Source organism: Pezoporus occidentalis, unplaced genomic scaffold, assembly GCF_034315485.1.
Source record: "Pezoporus occidentalis ecotype Australia unplaced genomic scaffold, CSIRO_AGI_Poc_V1 ctg4, whole genome shotgun sequence".
In the NCBI taxonomy this organism is placed as follows: Eukaryota; Metazoa; Chordata; class Aves; order Psittaciformes; family Psittacidae; genus Pezoporus; species Pezoporus occidentalis.
Window position 1 is genome coordinate 23,619,623 of NW_026915724.1, and position 23,821 is coordinate 23,643,443.

The 23,821-nt window shown below is 38.8% G+C and overlaps 1 protein-coding gene across 6 annotated transcripts in view; it reads right to left on the bottom strand.

Moving 5' to 3' along the window:
* Positions 1-23,821, bottom strand: part of SPIRE1 (spire type actin nucleation factor 1) — a 132,551-nt gene that overhangs the window by 53,010 nt on the left and 55,720 nt on the right. For all 6 annotated transcript variants that reach the window (XM_062633015.1, XM_062633014.1, XM_062633016.1 and 3 more), the window contains exon 3: positions 20,443-20,679. In XM_062633015.1, coding sequence (XP_062488999.1) covers positions 20,443-20,679 — 237 coding nt within the window. The remainder of the gene's footprint in view (positions 1-20,442; positions 20,680-23,821) is intronic.

Below are 23,821 nucleotides of genomic sequence, written 5' to 3' on the forward strand. Positions count from 1 at the left end.
TAATTTGTGTTCCTTTCTCTCAACAACTAATCCTGTCCATACCTGCCACTGTACGTTTTCAGTGAGCTATTACTTGTTATTAATTATAGTACTGATAAAAAAGGGTTTAATTCTAAAATGCATGACTTACAAGAATAACAGTAAGAATAACAGCAAGAATAACAGCAATGGCAATTTCAAAAAGATCATAAAATGGTACAAGTTTTCACAGCTGACAATAAGATTTTATTATTCTACAGATCACACACAGATTTTAAGAATGCTTTTTTCTCCCTTCATTTAGAACATGTTAATTAGAAACAATTTGCATCAAATACTGAGAAAGTTAATAAAGTGCAGCACTGGCAAGTTCGAGCAGGGGATGGATATAACCTTGATTCTATTATTGAACATGAGGTAAAGCCAAAAAAATTTAAATACCTGCTGCTGAACGTAGTTACAAAAGCAACCACATAAAAAGTTAACCATTTAGTTTGCAAACCTCAGGCTGCAGATATTAAAAGAGGGCAAGCAGCTCCTACTAGCTTTCATGTTCTGAAAAATCAGTCTCTGAGAGATTTTAAATTATATGAAGATGCATTACCTACAAAAACCCTTTGTGGTAACATTAAGTCAAGTGACTTAGTATAAATTTTTGGGTTGGGGAAGGTAAGCCTCAAAAAGAAGGAAAATGCAAATACAACAGACAGATTGTATTTCTGCCCTTCATTGTTAAACACTGTTCTTGCATGTTGTTCAGAGCGCCTGACAAGCAGTAACTTCTGCATGAAAAAATACTGCAAATTCTAGTTGGGCAAGGCAAACCAAGAATGAAATGTCACTTCTGAGTCAGGACATTTATCCACTTAAAAACCAAAATCACATCTTCAATATTATGACAGCAGCATTTGAAAATCTGCATTACTATAGCACACCACAAAAAGCACAGTCAGAATGTTTTCATAATTGTGATACAAAAGGACAGCCACCTAATGAAATCCTCCTCTTATTACCATGTCGTAGCAGTTGTAGTGCAAGAAGGTTTAAGATCAGCTCTGCAGTCTTTTCCAGCCATTCAGAGTTCGTGGAGGAGATGATGACTCTGTATGCTGGTTATTCTGACACTGCCTTTTCATCCTTCATGATAAAACTCAGAACTACCCGAAGGCGAATGAATGCAAACAGTACCAAGAACTTAACACAAGGGCTGTTTGTTCTATTTCCAAGAAGTCTCAAAAAGTATAGCTGAAAACAAATGATTTGGTCTTTGTAAACTGGTGAAATACCAAAAATATATTATCAACTATTGAAACATTAACTAGCTCAGTCTGTAAGTACTGCCATTTGTAATCACTGTGAAGAGCTGGGATTTTTATGTATTTTTTTCCTCTGAGCCTATCAAAACCCCAGCTTGACCCAAAGCATTCAATCTTTGCTTAGATCACTAAGAAGATTAGAGAGTGTTTCCATCCACATTCAGGGTTCACAGAAAAAAAAGGCATTATGTAAATACCACAGCCTTGCCAGCTCCTCTGTCCAAATTCATCCTCAATTGACTAGGAAACAGTGCACCAAACTAAAGCAGTGTTAACAGAAATCATAATTTAACCATCCAAAGAGATCAAACAGCATTTCTTGCATCTGATTGAATATATTCCATAAAATTACAAAATATACAACTGACTCATCCACTAAAATTCATGTAGGTTTTGCAAAACCATTTTGGCTAGATGCACAGGGGAAGCTTCACCAAAACACCTGGCCTGCTGGAATTAATATCCCAAAAGACAAAAAGCATTTCCACTTGCAAACATCTTGGTCAAAGGACCCATATGAATGCAACACAAAGAAGAAAAGGGTTTCTTTTTCCCAGGGGCCACAAAGATAAGCTATTGATATTATGCAAAACATACTACCAGCCTGCAAATGCCAGGCTTGTTTAGTGTTTTGAAAACCTTGGAGTATTAACATAGACTTAAAAGATGTAGTTTCTCTTAAGCAACAAGAAGAAACTACTTTAACCAGCAGAGTGAGGTAAGACTGAACATGCAACTAGACCAGGTATCTGCCTTATCCTTTGCAGTATAGTACTGCAACAGGTTCAAAAATAAAAGTCAGCCTGAGATGCCTCATTTTTTGAAAGACTTTTATCTCCATGCAGATAAACTGAACATTGTGAATAGACTTTTTTAAAAATCCTTTCATTCTTACACATATGAACTTCAAGGAGCCATCTGCCTTACCTGAAAAATCTTACCAAGACAATACCTATTTATTTGTAAATATCAACTGAGCATTCTGCTTCACTTTATTATCCAGAATAACATTAAGGGGTGGACTGTTCAGAGGAATAAGAAGTGTTTTGACACGAGTTTGTAAGATGTTTCTGCCTGCTAGGACCACTCCTGTACATAGAATATGGGACATGGGCACAGTGCAAGCTTTGGGGCAGGTCTCATGACACTTCCTGCCAGCTCGCCTGCTCCTAGCCAGTTCACAGCTGCTCTCACAAACCTACCAGGCAGAGATTTGAAACCTGTTGTAACTGCAGTGGGCCAAGGACTAGCTCATGCGTCTGATAAAGGACTTTAGGGGAATATTAGTGAGGTAATACCACAATAAGACAAAAGGGGTGGGAGCAGGGTTAGCTATTAATCCACAAAATAAATCCTCAAAAAGTACAGGGAGTATTCACAGAAAGTTACTCCTCCCAGAGAGCCACCTGCAGAAGCTTGGTAACTTTTAAAATTGTTATTTTCAAATGACTATTTGCAAGTGCTGAGGAATGTCCAATTAATTTTACACACCTCAAGGAAAAGTCAAGTTTTGTGGAAATTGAGGCAAATTGCTAATTTGCTGGTGTCAAGCACATCTACCACATCTACCAGCAATCTGGTAAGGCTTTCTCCTTGCACTGGTATTCGTTGTTTTGGTCATGTGCTTCATCCCTTTGAGGAGGACAAGAGAAAAACTACGTAGTTCTCCACTTACACAAGTTCAGAATTTAATGGCTTAAGTGATCCTCCCCATAAAATGACTTCAACAAATATATTTTCTTTACAGACTTTCTTTTCAATATGAAAACCCAAATATAGCAGCAAAGCTATTGCATTTAGCAATAACAAGTACAATTTGATGAAATAGCGGCCTTGGTTGGTTCCCTCTTTCAGGAGCGTAAAAAGAAGAAAACAATGTAGCTGCTGGAATTAAAGCTGAAACTGCAATGGGAATTAGATGAGGCAAGGACTGAAAACAGTGCTTTGCATAGTATCTTGATCCTTAAAGAAGTGCCCAGTTGTCTGTATCATACAGTCTCCATCATCATCAAGTACCCTCTGCTTTGCCAACTCTGAGCACTAAAGGCCTTGAGCAAATTATTTACATGTACGCTTAAAGGTCAAACAGGAATGGATTAACAAATGTTTGCAAATCCTCTCCTGAGTCAAAACTTAAGTCAGTGTGAAAGCAAGGTTGAAAGACTTATGTGGGTAGACTGTGTTTGGGAAATGCTGCAGCCCCATTTCATACGATGTAGCTGTTTTTAGAAATACAAAACAAACTTGAGCAATTCAACAATGCTCAGTATGAAACTGGCACACAGCAAACAGCTCTCCTTGACTATTTTCTTCTAAACAGAACATCTGTCCTGACACCATTTCCTCAAAGTACTGACTGTCCTGAGGTGCTGAGCACTGCAATTAATTTTCTTTCTCAAAATCTTACATTTCACAGATACTTGAGGAGCCTTAATTACTTTTCCACCCTATTAAGACTGAATTTAAGCAGTGAAGAGAATCTAGACAAAATTCAAACAGAAAGCAACTGCAAGACTAACACCTCACTGAACCGTCTCACTTATGAACTTGAACCTTTTCCCATAACAGAAACAACTGAAGGTGAAGACAATTTGTATCCTGTTACATTTATACAATACTATCTTTAGGGAAACAAGCCTTACAAACATTTAACACATTTACAAACACTTTTGAAAGCATTTAACCAGTGTTAAGAAATGGAAAGCAGTATACATTACAGTATACATTACTGACTACTTTTAATTTTTTAAGCCAAATCCTGTATTTTCATGCTCAGTGAACCCTATTCTTACTCTTTATTAGCTTTCTAAGTACAGAATAAGATCCTGACTTCAAACAAATGTTAGCCTATATTTTTGTGAGATACAGGTATTTCCACTGGGCATTTTGACATTAACTTTTCAGTGACAAATGTTATGTGCTAGTGCAGACTTCTTGACAATGTTCATGTAAATTCTCATTCTTGAAAGCTGTTAACTATTAAATCTATTAAACTATTTTTCTACTCCTCAAATACATCGTCCCCCTGTCACTGCATCCCCTTGTATACAGCTGTTTCTGGGATATGTGTTAGGTGTATTGTTACACTGTCTTTACACAGCGGACTAACAACATCCTGATTCTGAAAGAGGCTTGTTTCAAAAGAGCCAATTAAGTGAAAACCAATTCGGCATTCTCTCTTAGTTTCAAACAAACTGTGCTCCATTGTTTCTTAGTGGAATAATGGGGGAATCAATAATATAAATATGCAGTAACCTGAATTTGCTAGCTCTTGTTCTTTGACTATTCAGAGGAACATCAATGGGATTATTCACAAGCAAGGGTGAATTTATATATTTCCCATTCTTTTACATGAAATATCAACCCTTGCAACATTTAGCAGAACCACTAGTTAGCCTTTCAGCAGCAACTTTTTCTAACATTCTCTGCTTTACAAGGCAACAGCTCTGTGTGCATTCGGCAGGTCTCATCTGTGCTGCTCACGCACCTGCATTTTAGAGTGGAGCAGCAGCATGAAGGATGGGATGGAGGTATCTGGGTAAGAAAACTAGCTTCAGAAGCAGAGTAGAGGCGTAGATGGGGAAACATGATAAAACTGGATAATTAAAGGAGAAGGGGAGTGGCTGTACACATTCACAGGGCTACCTGTAGTTGTTCAGCTAACAGTGCATTAAGATGTGGAACCACCCTTTACATTATTAAATAACTTAGTCCTGAACAACTGATAGCAAAGAGCTGCACCCCTGTAATATCATTTTGCATGGTTGTCTACCATGCTTCCCAGGCCCTCCTTAGGGCTGGAGGATCACTAATGGAACTACTACTTCTGTTTGGCAGAAAAGAGACGAAAGTTGGTTTTGTACCAGGATGCTTGGCATGTTCAACACAGAATGACAGCAGGACATGACCTTCTTTCTTCCCCTTTCCCACAGACCTTCATACAAGCATATAAACCAGCCATTACAATCAGGGCAGTGCTTGAAAAATCAGAGCATCTCCAGAAAAACAGTAGAAATAATGAAAATTTCAAACAGTATAAAAGAGCAAACGATTTTATGAAAAGGCAACAGAAAATGGTGGGGAATTACTCTCCAATCAGAAACCAAATCTCACTGACATACACAGGAAATGAAGGGGAAAATAATGCAGAAAAGAAGTTGTTTCTCTATCAATTTTTCAATAATGCCTATCAATGTCATTATTAAACAGTTGAGATGTTTGCATATGTACTAAATGAGAGACACTATATTAAGGTAAGGCAGTTTTATTCATAAGCCGCTTAAAATCCAATTAAAATACATCAACTAAAATAAAAACATGAACTTTTCCTTGGCAGCAATTTACAGTTCACGTATAGAGCTTTAAAATGTATGTGTGTGGGAAGGTTGTTTGTTTTTATGCTAAGTGCTGAAACTTCTCTCAGTAGGCATAATAATAATTTACTTTTATGTTTTGTCCTGAAGCATGACTTTTTATTCCTATCCAAACCAACAGATTTCCAGCTGCATAATCAAACAAACTGCATTACTAAACATAACAAGCTTTTAAACTTCACTCCCAATGAATAAATCCCAACAACTTCTAACCATCTCATTTTGTTTTCATTAGATCTCAGTGTATGGAAACCTATTCTACTCCTTCATGTATGCCGTACTCCTTATTTGTAGTACCTTTGTCAGGGAAATCAGGTCTTGAAACTGATTGCATGAAAAAGGCCTACAGAAAAATTCTTCTTCCTCTTCTTCTAGGCAAGCATGCTTAACATTTTTTTCTTAAAATGTACAGCCATTGAATCTACATTGCAATTGTCTTATCAAGCATATCAGTTACATGAATATTAAAACATGAGATAGGTATGAACAGAATTATTTCACCCACAATTTATTGTTTAAAAATAAAAATACTGTAATTTTGATTCAAATATATATCCTTGCTTATTCAAGCAGAACAGATATCCGGAAATCAGAACTTAAAAGGTGCTGTTTTTATCACAATTCCCTCTAGCTCTAGTGGTGGTGCCTTTTTTAATCCTTTTCCTCTATGCATACTCCATTCCTGGAAATGGTCTCCAGTATGGTAAGTACTAGAAATTGAATTACCTAGAGTCAGTGGCTTTGACATACACCCTGTATATAGGTGGGATTAACCACCTCTAGGGACTGCAGATGGTGCTTATACCTCCCTGACTGCTTAGAGACTTGAGTGAAAGACATTTGGTTCTACACATTTCTTGCCAAAGGCAGCAACAGGAGTAAAACCACTACTTTGACAAGCGTTCAGGACACTTCATATATCCCAAACTGCACTGAGTCTACCCCATGGGGACAGCAGTCATGCTGTAGTAGCTGCAGCACAGTAGTTGACTCACAGTCCATGTTACATATATTCTCTCACCCTTGCGACACTAGGAATTACCGATTCTATTTCGCTGATGGAGATCTGAGGCTGATGCAAAGCCCACTGAGCTGGCCAGGAATCTCTTATAAATACAATAAAAAAATCCTGGATCAAAGCCATAGCTGACCAAATCACATAGGATGTTGCAGCATGTTTTTCCACCATGTCTCTGCTTTGCTGATCCATTTGCACTCCTACCTGCTAAAAAGATCTCAGTCTCCATATGAAAATTTAGAAAGGACAACTGTAGTGAATTATTATGCATCTTGTAATCACTGGTGGTTTTCCTGAAATCTTAGGTCCTGAACTCATAGGAATACATATGAAAAATAATCTTCATTATTTTTAATTAAGAGACTGTGAAGATTCTAGTACAATCTAAAGGCTGACCTCTTGCTCCAGTCTTAAAATACATACATCCTTGGAGGGGATAGGAATAAGTCCTTGCTTCTAAAAAGGATGAACAACACAGACCTAAGCACAAGATAAGAACCCAAAGATGCAGAGCAAGAGAGACCCTCTCTTGCTAATAAACTAAGTTCAGAAACAATTCTTCCCTAGAGTTTGGCTGTCCTTTCTAACAGCTTGCTTATTTCAAAACATGTCACTTGCAGAAGGAGGCAAAGTCATGCACCTTGGCTGATCTCTGACTGCAAAAAAAGGGCGAAGCTTGTTATAGTTGCAAAAAAACCCTACTTGTACTTTCAAATGCTGAGCATTCTTTTTGAAATTAATTTCTTTGCACACTCAAAAGAAAAAAAACATTGGAAAAGAAATACATATTTTATGGTATTTGAAGTGTCTTCCCAACTCTCATTGCCTTGCTTTTAATTACATAAATATTGAACTTTAGGTTATTTCAACCACATCAGATAAGTCTTACATTCTTATCTAAGAAGAAGCCTTGTAGAAACAAGCATGTTCTGCAGTAAAAGGGATGTGTCCTTGACAGAGAATAGTTAAGGGAAAAAATAAACCATGAAAAACAATAAAAAACCACACAGCAAAGCTACCTCTTCATCAAGATCTTATTATTTGAAGGTAAAAAGAGAAAATGGAAGGAGGCAAATCACTTTCCTGGTTCTCCAGTCAACTGCTGCATGATTACTTTGTTTTCAAACACAGCCCTTAAAATAATTAAACTATTTCGTGCCAAGTATTCTAAGGACCTGCACCACGGATAATTATTTACCCATTCTCAGTTACGTATCATGAAAGATATATCTCTGCGAGTCAGGCAGGAACTCCCAGCTCAGTTCTTCAACTTCAAAGCTACCTTTAAAACCCCTGGCACTTGCAGAGGTATCTACTACACATCGTTGAAACAGATGCTTTTCCATGATACATTTATCAAGGCCTTTCAAAGCAGAAATATAAAAAGAATTAAATCTCTGGAAGGCAATTAATACTGTAGTGACCTCAGTCCATGGAGAATAAGGTTATCAAAGGGGTGATTGTGGTAGAGCACTCTCCCGCATGTTGTCAAAGACCAATTGTTACTCTTGGGTAACTCGCTTCTGTACTGATATTTTTCATGATGAAGCCACATTTAAAGGCCAAAACTCAGGGCATTTATTTTTTAAATAAACAAAACTTAAGAGCAAAGTATGGGTAAGTAGAAATGCAAATATATAAGTCTATTTCAAACATTGCTACCTTCAGCAAGATGAAAGCCAGTTTAATATTAACTTCATATAGGAGAAATTGATAACAATAGATAAAGAGACAAATCTAAGCCCCTGGCAAAGTGCCTCAACTGAAGTTTGCTGACAGCTCTGAGTTGTATTTAGGATGTACTTTCACATCTATCAAGAGTCTGGTGTAAAACTGATAAGTGTTAAAGCTTACAGCTTGTTCTGACAGCAAGGATAGCTGAAACAGCCACTCTCCTGTCAAAAAGCCCCAAACAAGATGTTTCTAAGGGACTTCTTGTCAGTATCCTTAAATATACATCAGGGTCCCATAAGAAATATGACTTCAAGTGGAAGCTGGGGGAGGCAGGGAAGGCAAGGGGGGCTCAGTTTCCTCAAACTCTGCATGACACCAGCAGGGAGCTGCCAAGAAACTACTCTGCTTGCATTAAAAGTCCTAGATAGCTGCCAAATTAACCTCAAAGAAAGGTTATCTTTATCTGTCAGAGTGGTAAAGAAAATTATTAATCATTTTATTGTGGTAAGCATCTGAGACAATAGAGGTTAGTGGGAGGGGGTGGCCTAGTTACCCCGCCAGTTACCTCACCTCAGCAGCTCACTGCCCTGCACCCAGGCAGAAGTAATACCTGGTGGGAGATTACAAACCTCAAGTTTCATCTTTACGGCAGAAAGCATCCTGGATGTGACAGAGACAGTGGTCCTGTTTTACCTGCGTGCTTGACCCTAGAGCCAGGCTGAGGGCAGATGGGTGGCATGCATGCCTTGGCCACCTGAACAACACTTGGAAGAAGTGGGCATGTACCCTCTCCCCTTCTTATCCTTCAGTCACTTGTGACAAAAACTAGGCCCAAGTAAAAAGAAAAAACAACCCGTAGTGTTCAGAGGTACACTTTTTTGCAACTATTTTGCAGGTTTGTTTGGTTTTTTTTAATGGTTTCCTGTAAGGACAGACTTCTGCACTTCTGCTGAAGGTGACACCATGAGGCCAAGCGCCTCTGGCAGCCTACCTCTTCGCTGGAAAGTCCCCAGCAAACTGCCTGGGCTCCGAACATAGTAAACACCATTTCCAGCACAAGAAATTGCAATAAACACCCCTCCTTTGCTCACTAACATGCTCAAAAGCAAAAAGGACTGACATCACCCTTTTAAAACAAGCACAGTGGTTACTTTCAAAGTAAAGCAGACCACATGTTGACCTTCAATTACACTGCCCAGAATGAAAAAATCAGGACAACTATTTAAGACACCAAATGACATCACTGTAATTAATGAAACCTGTCTATCAACATAATTCCCTTAAACACCTGTCACGTTCAAAGCTGCTTTAAAATTACATTAAAGGGATTTACAGAAACTGTCCCCAGCTTTCTTGATCAAGCTAAGGTACAGGAATCCCTTCACTTTCTGTATAGGTATGTACAAAAGTAAATGCAAACACAAAGATAAAATGAACTTAATGAATACTTTTATTTCCAAATGTGTGTGTTGCCTGGAAAACATATTTTCTACTTTTGTTTAACCTCTGAGCCATTAAAAATATTCCTACTGTGACATGATTCTTGTGTGCCAACATGAAAAGACTTAATAAATCATGCTAATACTCCCCTGAACTTCTTTTTCTCTTTTGTGCTAATATTACATGCTACCACAGTAGTAAAGAGGTTTTTTCAAAAACCAAACCCTGGAGCTCACTTTCTTCCCCCAGCACTGTGATGTCTTCAAACATCACCTTATAATCTTTCCCTTTTTAAGAGTGGATTGAGGACAGTGATATTTTTCATCTATCTGTATAAGTGTGTGACTGCATAAAATACATATATGGGGGCTTGTTACACACACTATAATAGAGCAGACTGATTGACATTAATTGATTAGAAGAGACCAGTTCATAAAGAGCTTTGGCTTCATAAGAATTTGCTCATCTAAAGCAAGTGCTGGTCTTAATGCCCACGTCAAGAAATCTTGGCATGCTGAAAAGGCAAAACAAATAGAATTGCTCATTAGGACCTTGTCCCAACTCCAAGTTTACTTTCTCCTAAGAAAAAGCCAGGTAAAAAACCATAAAGCTCTCTTTTGGCTTAAATCGCCCAAAGTATCGTGTTCTTCCTTGCCACCATGGACTCAATAACAATAAAACAAATGCCTGGCTTCTCTAGAGTTTCAGATCGAGTTTCACACCTCTTTCTCCGAGATGCAAATACATGAGTAACAATAAAAGAAAGGGCTTTGTTCACTCTTCAGGGCAAAGGCAAAAAACCTCCTCTGTCTTCCATCAAACCAGGCATCCAAAAAAGTCTTCCTAGTGCCTTCTTTACAGGCTTTATGCAAAGCAAATACAGAGCAGCATATGAAGCACTGCCCCCATGTGCAGCTGGCTTCCTTTAGCACAATCCCTTAGCTCCCTGCCCTTGGCAATCCCTCAGCTAAATCTTCTTCTTTACATGATTTAGTCTGTTGTTTAGTCTCCAAACAACAAGTAGCCATGGTTGCAACTCAGCTCTGTCGGTTCACTTCATCTCCCCATGCAAAATGCCTGCTCTTTTCCTACAGCATCCTGGCTAGCTGACACCTTCCCTACAACAAATGGTATTTCAAATTTAGGAGATTCAAGGTGTTTATCTCTTGGGACCATTCTGTTCAGTTGCACAAGTTAGTGTGAGTTATTAGAAAGGCTGCTAGATTAAAATGTTAAAATAATTCTCCACAACTGCGTATACAAGACACATCTGCACAAATGCACAAGCTTTGGGACAGTACAGCCCAAGCAATGCAGTAAAGACAAGCTAAAACAACCTGAGAAATTTACTGAAGCCTTCACCCAGAAGAATACTGATTTTCCCATTGTGTTATTTCATTAAAAGTATTTATAAATCACTCGTTTAAAATACAGTCGGGGGTATGCATCCTGCAAGACAATAGTCTTTTGAAAGCTACCCCTTAGGACTGCTTCAGTTATAATACTATTTAAGGATCTTGCAAATACATATTTCAAACAAAAACCTACTGTAAAAATCCTTTTACTAAGAAATGCAAAACATACCCTGTCTTCAGACCAACCTTTGGGATAAATACGATATTCTGACCTTTAGATTTATATCTTTAGGGGACAGCATAATCTAATACACACTGTTTATTTCTTTGTATCAAATGGCCTTATCTCACTTAAATATTTTTCTAAAATACAGCATGCAACAGTACACTAAGCAAAGGGGAGCAGAAAACAGTATCATGGCAGCACAGTAATCAACAGTGTATTAAAAGAATTAAATAGCTAAAATAGGTTATTATTCTGGAAAATTAGTGGTACTTTAAAGTCAATTCAAACAGCTTTCCTCTAAATGTTTCATTTCTTTTAATACTGTTACCGGCACTGAAATAAATGCACCAAAAGAAACTTTGCCTCAAGCCCAAGGCTCGCTCTTGAATAATTCAAAAGCAAAAAGATCACAGTGGCTTAATTAAAGGGCCATCACTCTAGTTCTTTACTTTTCCCATGTTGCTGTTACGCCTCCATAAGGATTTGAGTAATTTTTTAGCATCTACGCTGCTTCCATTTTCTTTGGCAATGCAATTTTACCATCCTTAAAATGACTCTGAACTAGCAATAGTGACAACTGAAATACCTATAGTTTTATCCACAACTGCTATCAGCAAGAAAAACTTCTGAGCATCCTCAAATCTCGTCATCTGCATCCTGGCAAGAACTAGAAAAGGCAAAGCTTTTCTAGAACTAGAACTAGAAAACCAGAACTAGAACAGGCACTTTTCCTCTTGACACCTCTCCTGAATGGGGTGATGGATTGTGAGGGTCTCACCTCTCAGAAGTTAAGAGACTACAGAGCCTACAGGGGACTAGCACTTGGAGACTGCCATTGGACCTTTCATGTCAGCCTGGAAGGTTAATGTGTCTTCCTCCAGATAAATCAGTTGGCCTAATTAAGAAGTTCCCCCCCACCCCATAAACCCCCCTTCTTCCATACCTGTAGAGAATTACTGCTGCAAGATCTATACTGCCCATTTCAAACAAGAGCACAACTTAAAAAAGTACAGAAACAACTTAATCTACTGTTTTGAATATGGTCTGTGAGGGCAGCTACTGCAACCCTTCAATACATAATGCTACACGGGAGAGAAAATTGTTGAGCAATTTTGCATGTCACCATTAATTTACATGTCCACTAAAACATGTATCACACGCATAATGTAAATAATACAAGCAGTACTGATAAAGTACATGGGATATTCCCTATGGGATGTTGGCATTACATGTAAATCAAAGAACACTTGTGCCTTACAGACAAGGTAGAAGATGTCATGTGCATCTGTAATAAATGGCCTGCATGTTTAAAGTAGTGAAAGGAGCCAGCAGAGCTAAAACACTAGCTGAAAACACCAAGAACATGCAAGACTGCGAAGTCTGCATGGGTGGAAACTAGATTCTGACAAGATGAACTTTTGCCAAACCCTAACGTAAGACAAGCTGCTGCCCTAGCTGATTTTTCTGAGCAGATCTACTGCCTTTAGCAGGCTGACAGTGAATGTGAAAAATCCATCACAGCCTTCTCTGCACTTATTGCTTTTAACACCTGGAGAGGGGAGGTAATTGTGAGTTGAAGAGGGGGACTCTCAGCAGATCTCTTCAGCTTTGCACAGGATGGTCTGCATTGCCAGGCTGAGTGATGGAGTTAACCCGCAGCACAGGGAAGATTTGGGTCACTTTTGTAATGGTGGCTCTGCTTTTTTTTTACTTTGTTATGGGTCACTACAGCATTACTGTGTTAATTGACCATTACCCTCATTTCCAGTCATTAGTTAGAATTTCAAATTAATCTGATCAAACAAAATGTACCTTGTGAAAGTAAACAACCATTGATCTGCTTTAGTCTCCAGAGTCTATTTTAGGCAGCGCAGGTTAACACAGGTTCTTTGATACTTCAGATTAAACCTCATATTCAGACATGTTATTTCTAACAAATTGCTTTGCACATTTTAGACATTTGTATTTTTAAATGGAAAACACGAGCTCTATCATGACAAATTCTGTGTTATGGAACAAATTCTGTGTCACTATGGAACACCAGTAGCACCAAAGAATCCTTCCACCTCTACTAAAACCTAGAACTTTATTTTTACCTGTGTATAAATTATTTATAATAACTGCAGCATAAAACAGATGGGAAAAAAAGTCCATGCCCTACTCTGCTTCTTTTGAATGCATAAAGGGCACACACAAATTTCATGTGTATTCTAGCCTCCCCATACACAAAAATAATCTGAACACCCAATCTGTGTTTCCTGTTTTTGTTGGACAACTCCTTGGATTCCTCAGACTATTTTAAACCTTAGACAGGTTATACCAGTATAATTATGTGAATTATGGGTACTAGGGTTTTGAACTGGTGTAGCTGTGTTACTGTAAGCTATAATGTGAAGGCAAAAATCACCTCAGAAAAGGTGATTTGGTTTTGTCTCCAAGCCTGGAATAAAACACTCCAATCCATATAAGCCGACACTGTTGGAAGGGATGTTCTGCATGAGAATAATTAAAGCAAGGGTGAAAAAAAAGCCCTTCCTTTTCAATGGAAAGACCAAAGCCATAAAGGACAACTTTCTTGCAAGTACATTTGGAATAACGAAGTTCTGAACAAAACCTCTCAAAATAAACATGAACAGTACAAAATTACTTCCACTTCTGCTTATCTTTCACTTACAGAGCTCTCAGCTGTCATAAATCCACTTGCCCTGCAGCTGTTTATAAAGCCCTTCATATCAAACCCCTATTATTATTGTTAAATAATTTCATTTTAAAACCAACCACATGAAGATATTGCTTATACATATATCACAAAGACTCGAACATGCAGAGAGACACTTGTACTTTATTTTGCATGGTCTGTCCTCAGCTCAGTTCCCTGGGCCTGCAAAGTACCCAAACTTCAAACACTAACTCCTTTGATGACTCAGCCAGCAGCACAGTTTATTTTGCTAGTCTTTCAGTTGTTCCTGCACAAATGTTTGAGGGATCTTGCAGCGAAACAGATGAAGTTACCAATGGAGTTAAAAAAAACCCACAACACTAAACAAATAAAAACCTTTGGGATCCTCTGACTAAATAAAGGTGACATGGATCCCAGCCAAGGTGACAGCACAGACAGAAGAAACACACAATGGTTTGAATGAATAACCATGATGTACAAGGCCTGCTTGGACAACAGAAAAATAGCAGGCTTACTGCATTTCTAAGACAACTTGAAGTTAGCCCAAAGAATGCCGAAGGAATAAGAAAATGCCTGTGGATAGGCCCTATTCCATCAAGATCTCCATATTCCTTTGTTAACCCAATCTCAGCAATTGCTTTTCTGTGACCTTCACAATTTCTGCTTGTCTGCCTGAAGACACTGGCTAGTTGATATAAAAAGGTGCACCCTCAGTCAGTATGCTTTGGGAGGGTAAGAGCACAGAAAGGAGAGTTTTTAAGCTTCTAAGCACAGATGAGCATTGGTCCTGTGGACTTCACTGCTGAACTCAAGAGCTCCCACTTTTGTCAATGCAGCACAGAGAGAAAGGGTGGCTGGGAGTGTGCGAACACAAGCTGTTACCTGCTCATACCAAAACCATGATAGTCCAGCTTCAAAGGCCCAGACTCCCCAGAGACATCCACCTAGGTGAGCCCTGTCACACCAGTATGATATGGGGGGTGTGTTCACAAAATAATTTGGTCTTCGGGTTTCTTTCTAGTTTATGGTCCCCAAAGAGTTAAACTGCAAAAAATAATAGCCAAAGGAGAGCCTGGCCCCCTCAAAACTTAAGATATACAAAAACTAGATGGTTGTACTGTCAGGGACCCAAACAGTTGGGACAGGATGTTCCCCAACATTCAGAAGGGTCTCAGACATCAGGTCTGCATGGACAACTGAAGATCCAGATAGAAGATGTTTAGGTTTTTCGAGCCAACAAATCAAACTCAAGTACTGTGACAACAAAAGTGAAAAGAAGTAAGGATTTCCAAAGCACTATAGTTGCAATTTTTCCCCCATCAAAATGCAGAGATATAGATCACCTTTTTCTAAAAGAAGATCCACCAAAATAAGGACTAGCACGTGACATTTTAGTTCACTACAAACAAGACTCAAGAGAGATGATCAACTGTTTTGGTTTTTTTTTGAGCATGATGATTTTCAGAAATGGCATGTTGTGTTCCTTTTTAATAGAAAACGAACTGACAGCATTGGGGGTATTTGTTACCATCTCAGTAAGGTTCCAGAATCTTCACCAGCTTCAGACAGAATTATCGAGTATGTTGCAACTTGCTTGCTTTGAAATAAAGCACGAATACTGTTCTGCATGCTCATATAATAATGCTAAAGCCAACCCAGCCTTAAACAGAATTACATTCACAGAAAGCTACGTCTTACTAATCTTAACCTCATGAACCAGGCAAAATTGTGGACCTCTGAATTCCAGTAACATGAACTCTTTAACTGCCATAAACAAATACCCATACTTGTTTTTAACTGCATGTTCTGGTTCATCTCTGACAGGTTCCCATATTATATTTACATGGGGTCATACCATCTATATGATACTAATGGAAGTCCTCAAACTCAGAAGGAAGCCTCCAAAATACTTAGATCTAAATGTAGATCTTCTCATCTCACCTGTAATTGCATGAAGACAGGACATACTCTTCTTTTCCTCTACAATCTTACACATGCCATAGAGAGTTGATCTGTACTACCATCAGAGTACTCAAAACAAAGCACAAGCAGATCAATATCATCACTGTAAATTCAGTTCCTTTCAGCTGAAAGAAGTCAGTCATATACTTGAACTACCAATATATATGAGTCATCGAGACTTAAAAGTGTCTCATTTTAGAGACCATGCCAGTGATTAAAGGACAATTAAAATACCTGAAATACGGGGGGGGGGCGGACGGACAGATGGGGGGGGGGAACGGGACAAGTAATTTATTCTTCCTCTTTGCTTACAAGCAAAGCACAAACATGAATTTCTACCAATTAATATACTGCAAACTGCAATCCTGTTTATAGCGAGACAACACAACACTGCACAAACTGCTCTGAAAATAATCTTCATACGAATTAAAAAGTCTTCATGGAGATTTCCTAAGTGTGAGTTTTGATTACTATGGGTCCTGGGTCACTAACTAAAATCTGTGAAGCAGCAGTTGCCCAATGGTTAATTTTTGGTCAGAATTAGCAAACATTATTACTGAACTACCCAAAAGTGATCAGTTAGGTAAGGCCTGGGACGAGAGGCCGCTGAGCCCTGCAGGCCATCCACCTATGCTTGTCTCTGAGACAAGAAGGTGTGCCTTGGCTACAGATAATGCTCCTGTTAAAGTTAACTTTCAGGATGAAAGTTGAACATGAGTAAGGTCAAGATACACAGGAAGACCACTACCTCCTTACGCATCTTCTATGAGACCTGCAGAAAAAGGTAGCAGAAGCAGTGACAAAGGTTAGTGTCACAACTGGCAGATACGACTGACAACACCTCTGCTCTGAGGGATAGCTAAGGTAAAGTCTAGTACTGGCAGTAGTAATTTGGCTAAAAGAAATGACAGGGCTAGGGCTAGGATGGCAGTTCAGCCCAGAAAATACCAGCACAGAATAAAACCTGCTATCTAAGGGTTGTGTGGCTTTCTTTACACCTGGAATTAGATGAGGGTGCTGGCCTAGAATACAGGATAATACTACAACTTGGGGCTCAGGCCAGCCTTACCAATAAACTGCAGCTTAGAAAAAGCACTCCCAAGTTAATGTCAAAAGTGGTGATGACTTAAGCCATCTGACTGAAGAGAACTGCAGGATAAGGGGTGAGATAACGTCAAGATTATGGTTTGAACATACTCCGGAAGAGGTTGATAAACTGTATCATTTTGTTTCAGTATCAAGGAAGGGGCCATACACATGGATAAGTGCCACATGATGGACTTCATACACCCTTAGAAAGCCCAACATTGCCCAGCATGCCAGGTCTACACTGTCTATAACCTCTGTTGCCTAAGGCTTCCCAAGTTTCCCAAGGATTTCCTGTACCGTATGCGCATGGTGCGTCCTGCAAATGGGGGCAGGGAAGAGAGCCCCAAACAAAGAAAACATCTGTCTGAAAACATCCAGTCCTTACTGTCTCCATTTCTCTCCTCATTTGCACTAGGACCATAACCAAAACACATCAAAGACTAAAAAAGTTAAGCATCTGGCAACCAACGTCTTCTCTCTTCACAGATGCTTTTTTAAAAACAGTAGATCAAGTCTGTGCAGCAGGTTGGCTCTGCTAAAGAAGCCAGAAGCCAAATCAGCCAAATATACTGAGAAGTAGCACAAAAGCTTGTCTGTGTCTTCTCCAAGCAGGAGCTTTGCCAGCGATGATCTTGGCAGTACTGTTTAGCACTTACCCTTTTCCCAGTTCTTAGGAATAGGTGTCCACCACATTACTCAGTGTTTTCCAGGTTACAGGTGGGCTCAGGACTGACCTTGCCTACTTCACATTACAGAAGAAACTGACACATGTTTCTCTGTGTTTTAATCATGGAATAGGTCACCTGCAATAGTGATTAATGGTGAAAAATTCAGTCTCAGCGGCAGACAAGCTTGGACCAGACAATGACACTTTCTGGAGAAGGATGAAACATATAATCTCATTTCAAGGAGAAAATCACATCCCTACTGGAGACTATATAGTTAAAAACCTTAAAAATCAATGTAAGTAGCATACAGCCCATCTCTACCATTTCCCAAGCTTGCAATTTAGAGAATGCAGGGTAGGCAAGAATGATAGTTGTTCAACTGAACAAGCAAACCTGCTTCAGCATTCACTACAAACTACAGAGGAGAAAGCTTCACAGTCAGTCTTGCCAAGAGGGAATTATAGTAATTGAGCCTTATGGTCACAAGACCACACACTGCTGTTGTGAAACAGTCCCTGGGTAAATAAGGGTGTAGCCTGCAACAAAGTTTACCACTGCTGGAAAAAAAGAAATAAAAACAATAAAAAATAAAAGAAAGCCACATGCAAAGCATCGTCCCCTGTCAGGGATAAGACTAAGTCAAGAAAAAAGGATCTTACAAATCCGCAGTCATGTCGAAAACACGGCAGAATGATGCTGCTGCTCTAGTACTGACAATGCAGTAATGACACAGAGAAGGCAATAAAGGCAAGTGGTTGAGTTAAGCCTGCAGCAAATAATTTAGGCAAATGCAACAGCAGCAAGAAAAGAGAATTCCAAGGGATGGAGGAGTAAAAGTTAGGATGATGTAAAAATGAGCTGAAATACAGTTCACTAAGGCAAAGTCGCAAAAGTGGACCATTTCCAGAGTGACAAAAAGTTAATAGCAAAAGATGATAAAATTTAGAATGTAAGATGCTGATTTTAAAACACATAAATAGGCTGGTACCTAAAGCTAACAGAGATAACACACTAACCGAGCAGAACCAGAGAGATGCCATGTAGCCATAACAGCAGAAACCTGAACAAACATTTTTTTAATCCTTTTCGCATTTCAGGGATGTTTACCAGGTTAACTAAAGGAGTTCAGCAAAGTCTCCCAAGCTTATTTTTTCTTGCTTGCGGAAATCAAGTAAAGAACCTGTAAAATAATAATCACTTCTGCAATTCACTACCCTCATCTCTGTACATATAAAGGTCATGCCTGCCTCTGTACTAAACAAAACTACTTCTTAGGGTCCAACTTTGATTGTCCCACCAAATCATGGCATTTTTGCCAAACTGTGGGAAGAGGTTATATCGCATCTATATTCTATGTAACATCATGCTATTAAGACCACCTCGCATGGGGGCTTATTAGGGTGCTGCTGACCATTCCTAGAGATGGGGAGCAGCAAAGAATGGAGAGATCAAAGCACCTGCCCACAGTGAGGGCACTGACTCAGCAAGGCTGGGGGTGGCAGGGGCTTGAAGGGGAGAGTATTTCAGCCAGCCAGGCCCTCCCCATTACAGAGGGTGAAAGGCCATTTCATTCATTTGTCCGTCTGACCCCTGCTTTTCCGAGGGAGTGAGGAAAAACAAAGGCATTAAGCAGTAACTGTTATTTCTCATGGAACAAGAATACAAAAGCATCTCAAACAGAAGTTACTCCCACTCCAGTCTTCTAAGAGCTTCCTTCTTTACTGTCAAACCATCAGAAGCGAGTGATTTTAGGGGGCTCTTGTTTCTCTTGGCTAATGAGTCCTGATGTGCTTATCTGAGGCTCTCTTCTAGTCTCTCTACACTAAGCTTCTGGTCCTCAGATATAACTTGCATTTATGAAGAAGCAATATAAAGAGTTCAATCCCCTGGTACAAGTTACTGTACAATTTTCTGTCCTGTGTTAAACTCTCATATCATTTATGAGGCAAACCAGCTATTCAAATTTTGTCAAAATCCATGCCTATTAATACCTTTGTCTGTAATGAGAGCTCATTGGGCTCTAAAACTTGTACTGAAGACTACTCTATAGAAAACAGAGGGATAACACTTTAAAATTATTGTTCACAGTAGCTCAGATAACATTACAGAACCTGTTGCAATTAAAATTCATAAGCTGTATTTCCAAATCTGACAACTCAGGTCAAGAACCGCAACAATAATGATCGTCAATGAAATACTGTATCCTGACTCACCCCACACAAATAAGCTACTCTTATAAAAGAACTCCTCTGCTTCAAGTAGAGGAGGGTGGCAAAGGAAGAAACTGATAAGGAATAATTAAATTAATACCACACTAATGAAAAGGTGAATTAATTGAAAACAGCCCATGAAGTATCCAAGTGTACACAAAGTAATCCAACAGATGTTAGACTGGAAGGCTGACTAGCCAGTGCACAGATGAAATCAGAATGTGATAATAATGGCACATCCAAAGATAAAGTTAATCATGGATTTTTTTGTTGTTTACTGTCAAACATGAAATACTACTGCACGTCATCTCTGCAAGCAAACCTTACAAAATGACCAGGGAAATCAGGAGATTATACAGCCAGGATCACACTGGACAGTAATATGGAAAATGGAGTTAATTTTCTTATTGATAAAAACAGTGAAGTATCATATAAACCGCCGACCACTGTACCTTCATGACATCCCTATAGGAACGAATGGTCTCAACTTCCTCTTGATCATCATCATTGTCATCCTCCTCTCCTTCATCCAGAGCATCATATCCTTCATCCCTACTCCCATCTGTTTCTGTGGTATTAGTCATGTGGTCAATAAGCTGCTCCAGTGGAGGACTTAATTCCCGCTCTTCATTGTCCTTCAAACCATAGTCCAGGGCTTTATATATAATAATCCCTAGTGATTCAATAACCTGTAAAAGTGAAAAAGAAATATTTATTAACGCCATTAATGAATCAGTCAGTCTTGGAACACTCTTTTTTTGGTGTTTGCATAACAAACTTAGCAACTGAGACAACAATAAACACCAAAATTAAAGAGAAAAAATGATCCTCTAATACTTACAGTAGTACTTTAGCAATGCAGCACAGAACATGCAAAAGTAGGTCATACCACATGCCTACCACTTTCTTATTTCCAAGTTTGAAATAAAAATTCATAATTTCAAACAAAGTGGGACCTTTTAGAATATTTTCCCTTTTTCCTTGACAAACCTTAAAGTAACATTACTCTAGAATTTGTAAAACCATATTACAAGCATATGACCTTTTTTTTGGAGGAGGAGGGAGGCAGGGTGTGAGGAAATTAAAAGAAAGAATAAATTCACATGAGATGCCTCCCTCCTCTCACAGATTAATGACACAAGTAAACTGCCCTTCAGTTTCTCCATCTCTTCCTTGATCTGAGAGCTGTCTGGATATCCCAGTATTGAGTACTGGGACACACAAGAACTCCTTTGCTTGTTGCACAGCCAGTGGAAGCACACATATTCCACTGAAACTACAATCAGCTGGATTTCATAGTAATGAAATCCAGTACCTTGATAGTACAAGATAGTACCTCAATTTTTCATTGCACTTGAGGCTTCTTTTCTGTGCTCTGTCAAGAGAAAAGCAAACAGATACCCTCTTACTGTAAGGTAGCAAAAACTAGTCATGAACATCTCAAAATACACACTTTCTTTCTTGCCCTTATTGAATGTTTTAGCATTTTTAAAGATGTAAAGAGATGGCATTTCAAACTGAGGAGTTTGGAAATGTGTATTAATGTAGAGGGAAGGGAAAATGGGCTTGCAAGAGTAAACTACAAGAAGGTAATGTCGCTGCTGGGAGATTCTCGTCTGACAACAGAAGTAGGACTGGGGTTATTGCACATCATCTCTGATCTTCCGTGTGTGTTGTGAGGGCTAGCGCGTCACACAAATGAGCAGACTGCAGGGAAGGAGTAGTTGGCACTAGAGCAACTTTAATCAAGTTGCATTTCTAAACAAACCAAACCTTGTCATCAAACGTTGTTCCCTTGCATCTGGCCTTCAGTGCTGTCCCAGCCAACACACTTTTTAATACAGATTTTTTGAAATTCTCTTTGGGTAAACAGGACAACACAAATGGATTCTTAAAACTTTCACTCTGACTCCAGCAGTTTACTTATACCTGCACAGCAAAGTTTTTTTGGTCTGAGAGGCTAAAGTGAGAGACTAAAATGGTATCTGTTAGCTTATCAAGACAGACAATTGAATGAACCAGCTGTAGTCTGACAGCTTTACACTTGCATACTTCACTCCTCTGCTGAGATTACTTTGCAGTACAAATTCACTTTGCAAGACAGTGCAAAACAAACATAAAAACCAATACATAAAAACCACCCTTTTATAATTTATTTCCAATAATTTTGACAATTCAATATAAATAATTTTCCTATGCTATTCTCTTGAAATGTGTTTACACATATTTGGAAAATATTCTTAGAATACAGTTAAGAAAAGTGATTAGGCAAATTAATGAGGAAAGGAAATGGCTCTAGTTCAAAGAACAGCTTCTATCTCGGGAAACATTAGTGAGACATCACAGTGTACCAGGGAAGCATCACCATGCGCTTCCTCAGTTCTCATATGCTTCCCCAGATTTCTGCCATGAGCCACTTTGGAGACAGACCACTGCACTCACTATACAGACATTAAAAATAGCTGTTACAGATCAAGTTTATGTTTGCAACATATCTGGCTTGCTTCCTAGAGAAGCTATTTGGTAATAACTGTCTTGTAAAACTTGCTAAAAAGATATCTGAAAATGTGAAAATTTCACAAAATAAAATATATTCTCATGGTAGACATGCATGTTTCCTGTAACTCGGGTTCTGAGTACAATCTCAACACACACCCCTTCAGCAACTGAAAGGGAACAAAGAATACCAAGTTAATTTAAATTTGAAGTAGACCTAAATGAAAATGAAGTACAACTGAATAATCACTTTGATATTTTAAACACCTGGGAGTAAACACAATGTAATTTCTAACTTCACTAAAGATTAAATTTGAAAGACCTTAGCACACATAAGGAGGACTGAAATGTCCAAATAAGATGCATAGAAAAGAATGTCTTGTGCCATGCAGTGATGGCTGCTAAACACAGCTCCTGGCTTTTGCTGCACCAACACTTGAAAAAAACAGAAGCGGGGGAGTATAAAGAAAGTGCACTCTCTCTGCTTCCTTCTGTTTGGGAAGAGGATTAAGGCATTCAAAAGCACTGTGGCTAAAATTGGATGACAGCTGCTGCTTTCTTTGATCTATCAGCAGTGGGGTTTTTGCAGTTCAGTAATATGGTCTGTGCATTTTTATGTACTATGAACAGATTTCATAATACATGCAAAGCTGATACAACACGGAAGGCTGCAACAGCACCAATTCAGATCTATATTCCAGTCTCTTAGCTCCTCATTTAGGAGTTGGGATCAAAACTGTATTTACTGTCTGTCAGTACCACAGATTCTTCTTGCTGAAAGACAAAGCAGCAAACATCTTAAGTGAGAAACTTCACTTTGACTTGCATTGAAGCTGAAAACATGCAGCACTTTCAGCAATACTGGTTTACCAAGGTTCTTGTAAAACCACACAAGTGCCATAAGAATATCAAAGAAAAGTCACAGAATTGTCAACACTTCTTTACATGGACAAAACTACTAACGCAACTTCACACACAAAAAAACTTTTAAGTCTATGTAACTACAAACATAATATACAAGCTCAGACAGTCAGTTCATTGCTGCTTAAAGGCATGAGTGCTGCCATTTTACTCATAATACTAATCAAATGCAAACAAAAAAGGAAAAGCTTTTCACAGCTAAATAGCTGTACTGATAAATATGTGGGTTTGGGAGTTGGATACTCAAGGACTATTCACTTACCTTTTTTTTAAAGCATAAATTATTTACAGAGAAGTCACTGGTTCTAAACTGCACTGTTTGCCGATTACTCCTGGCACCTCACAAGTGACAAGCACTGGCATAGTTTTTATTATATGTGAAAACAGAGGTAGAGTAGGAAAAACAAGGGTAAG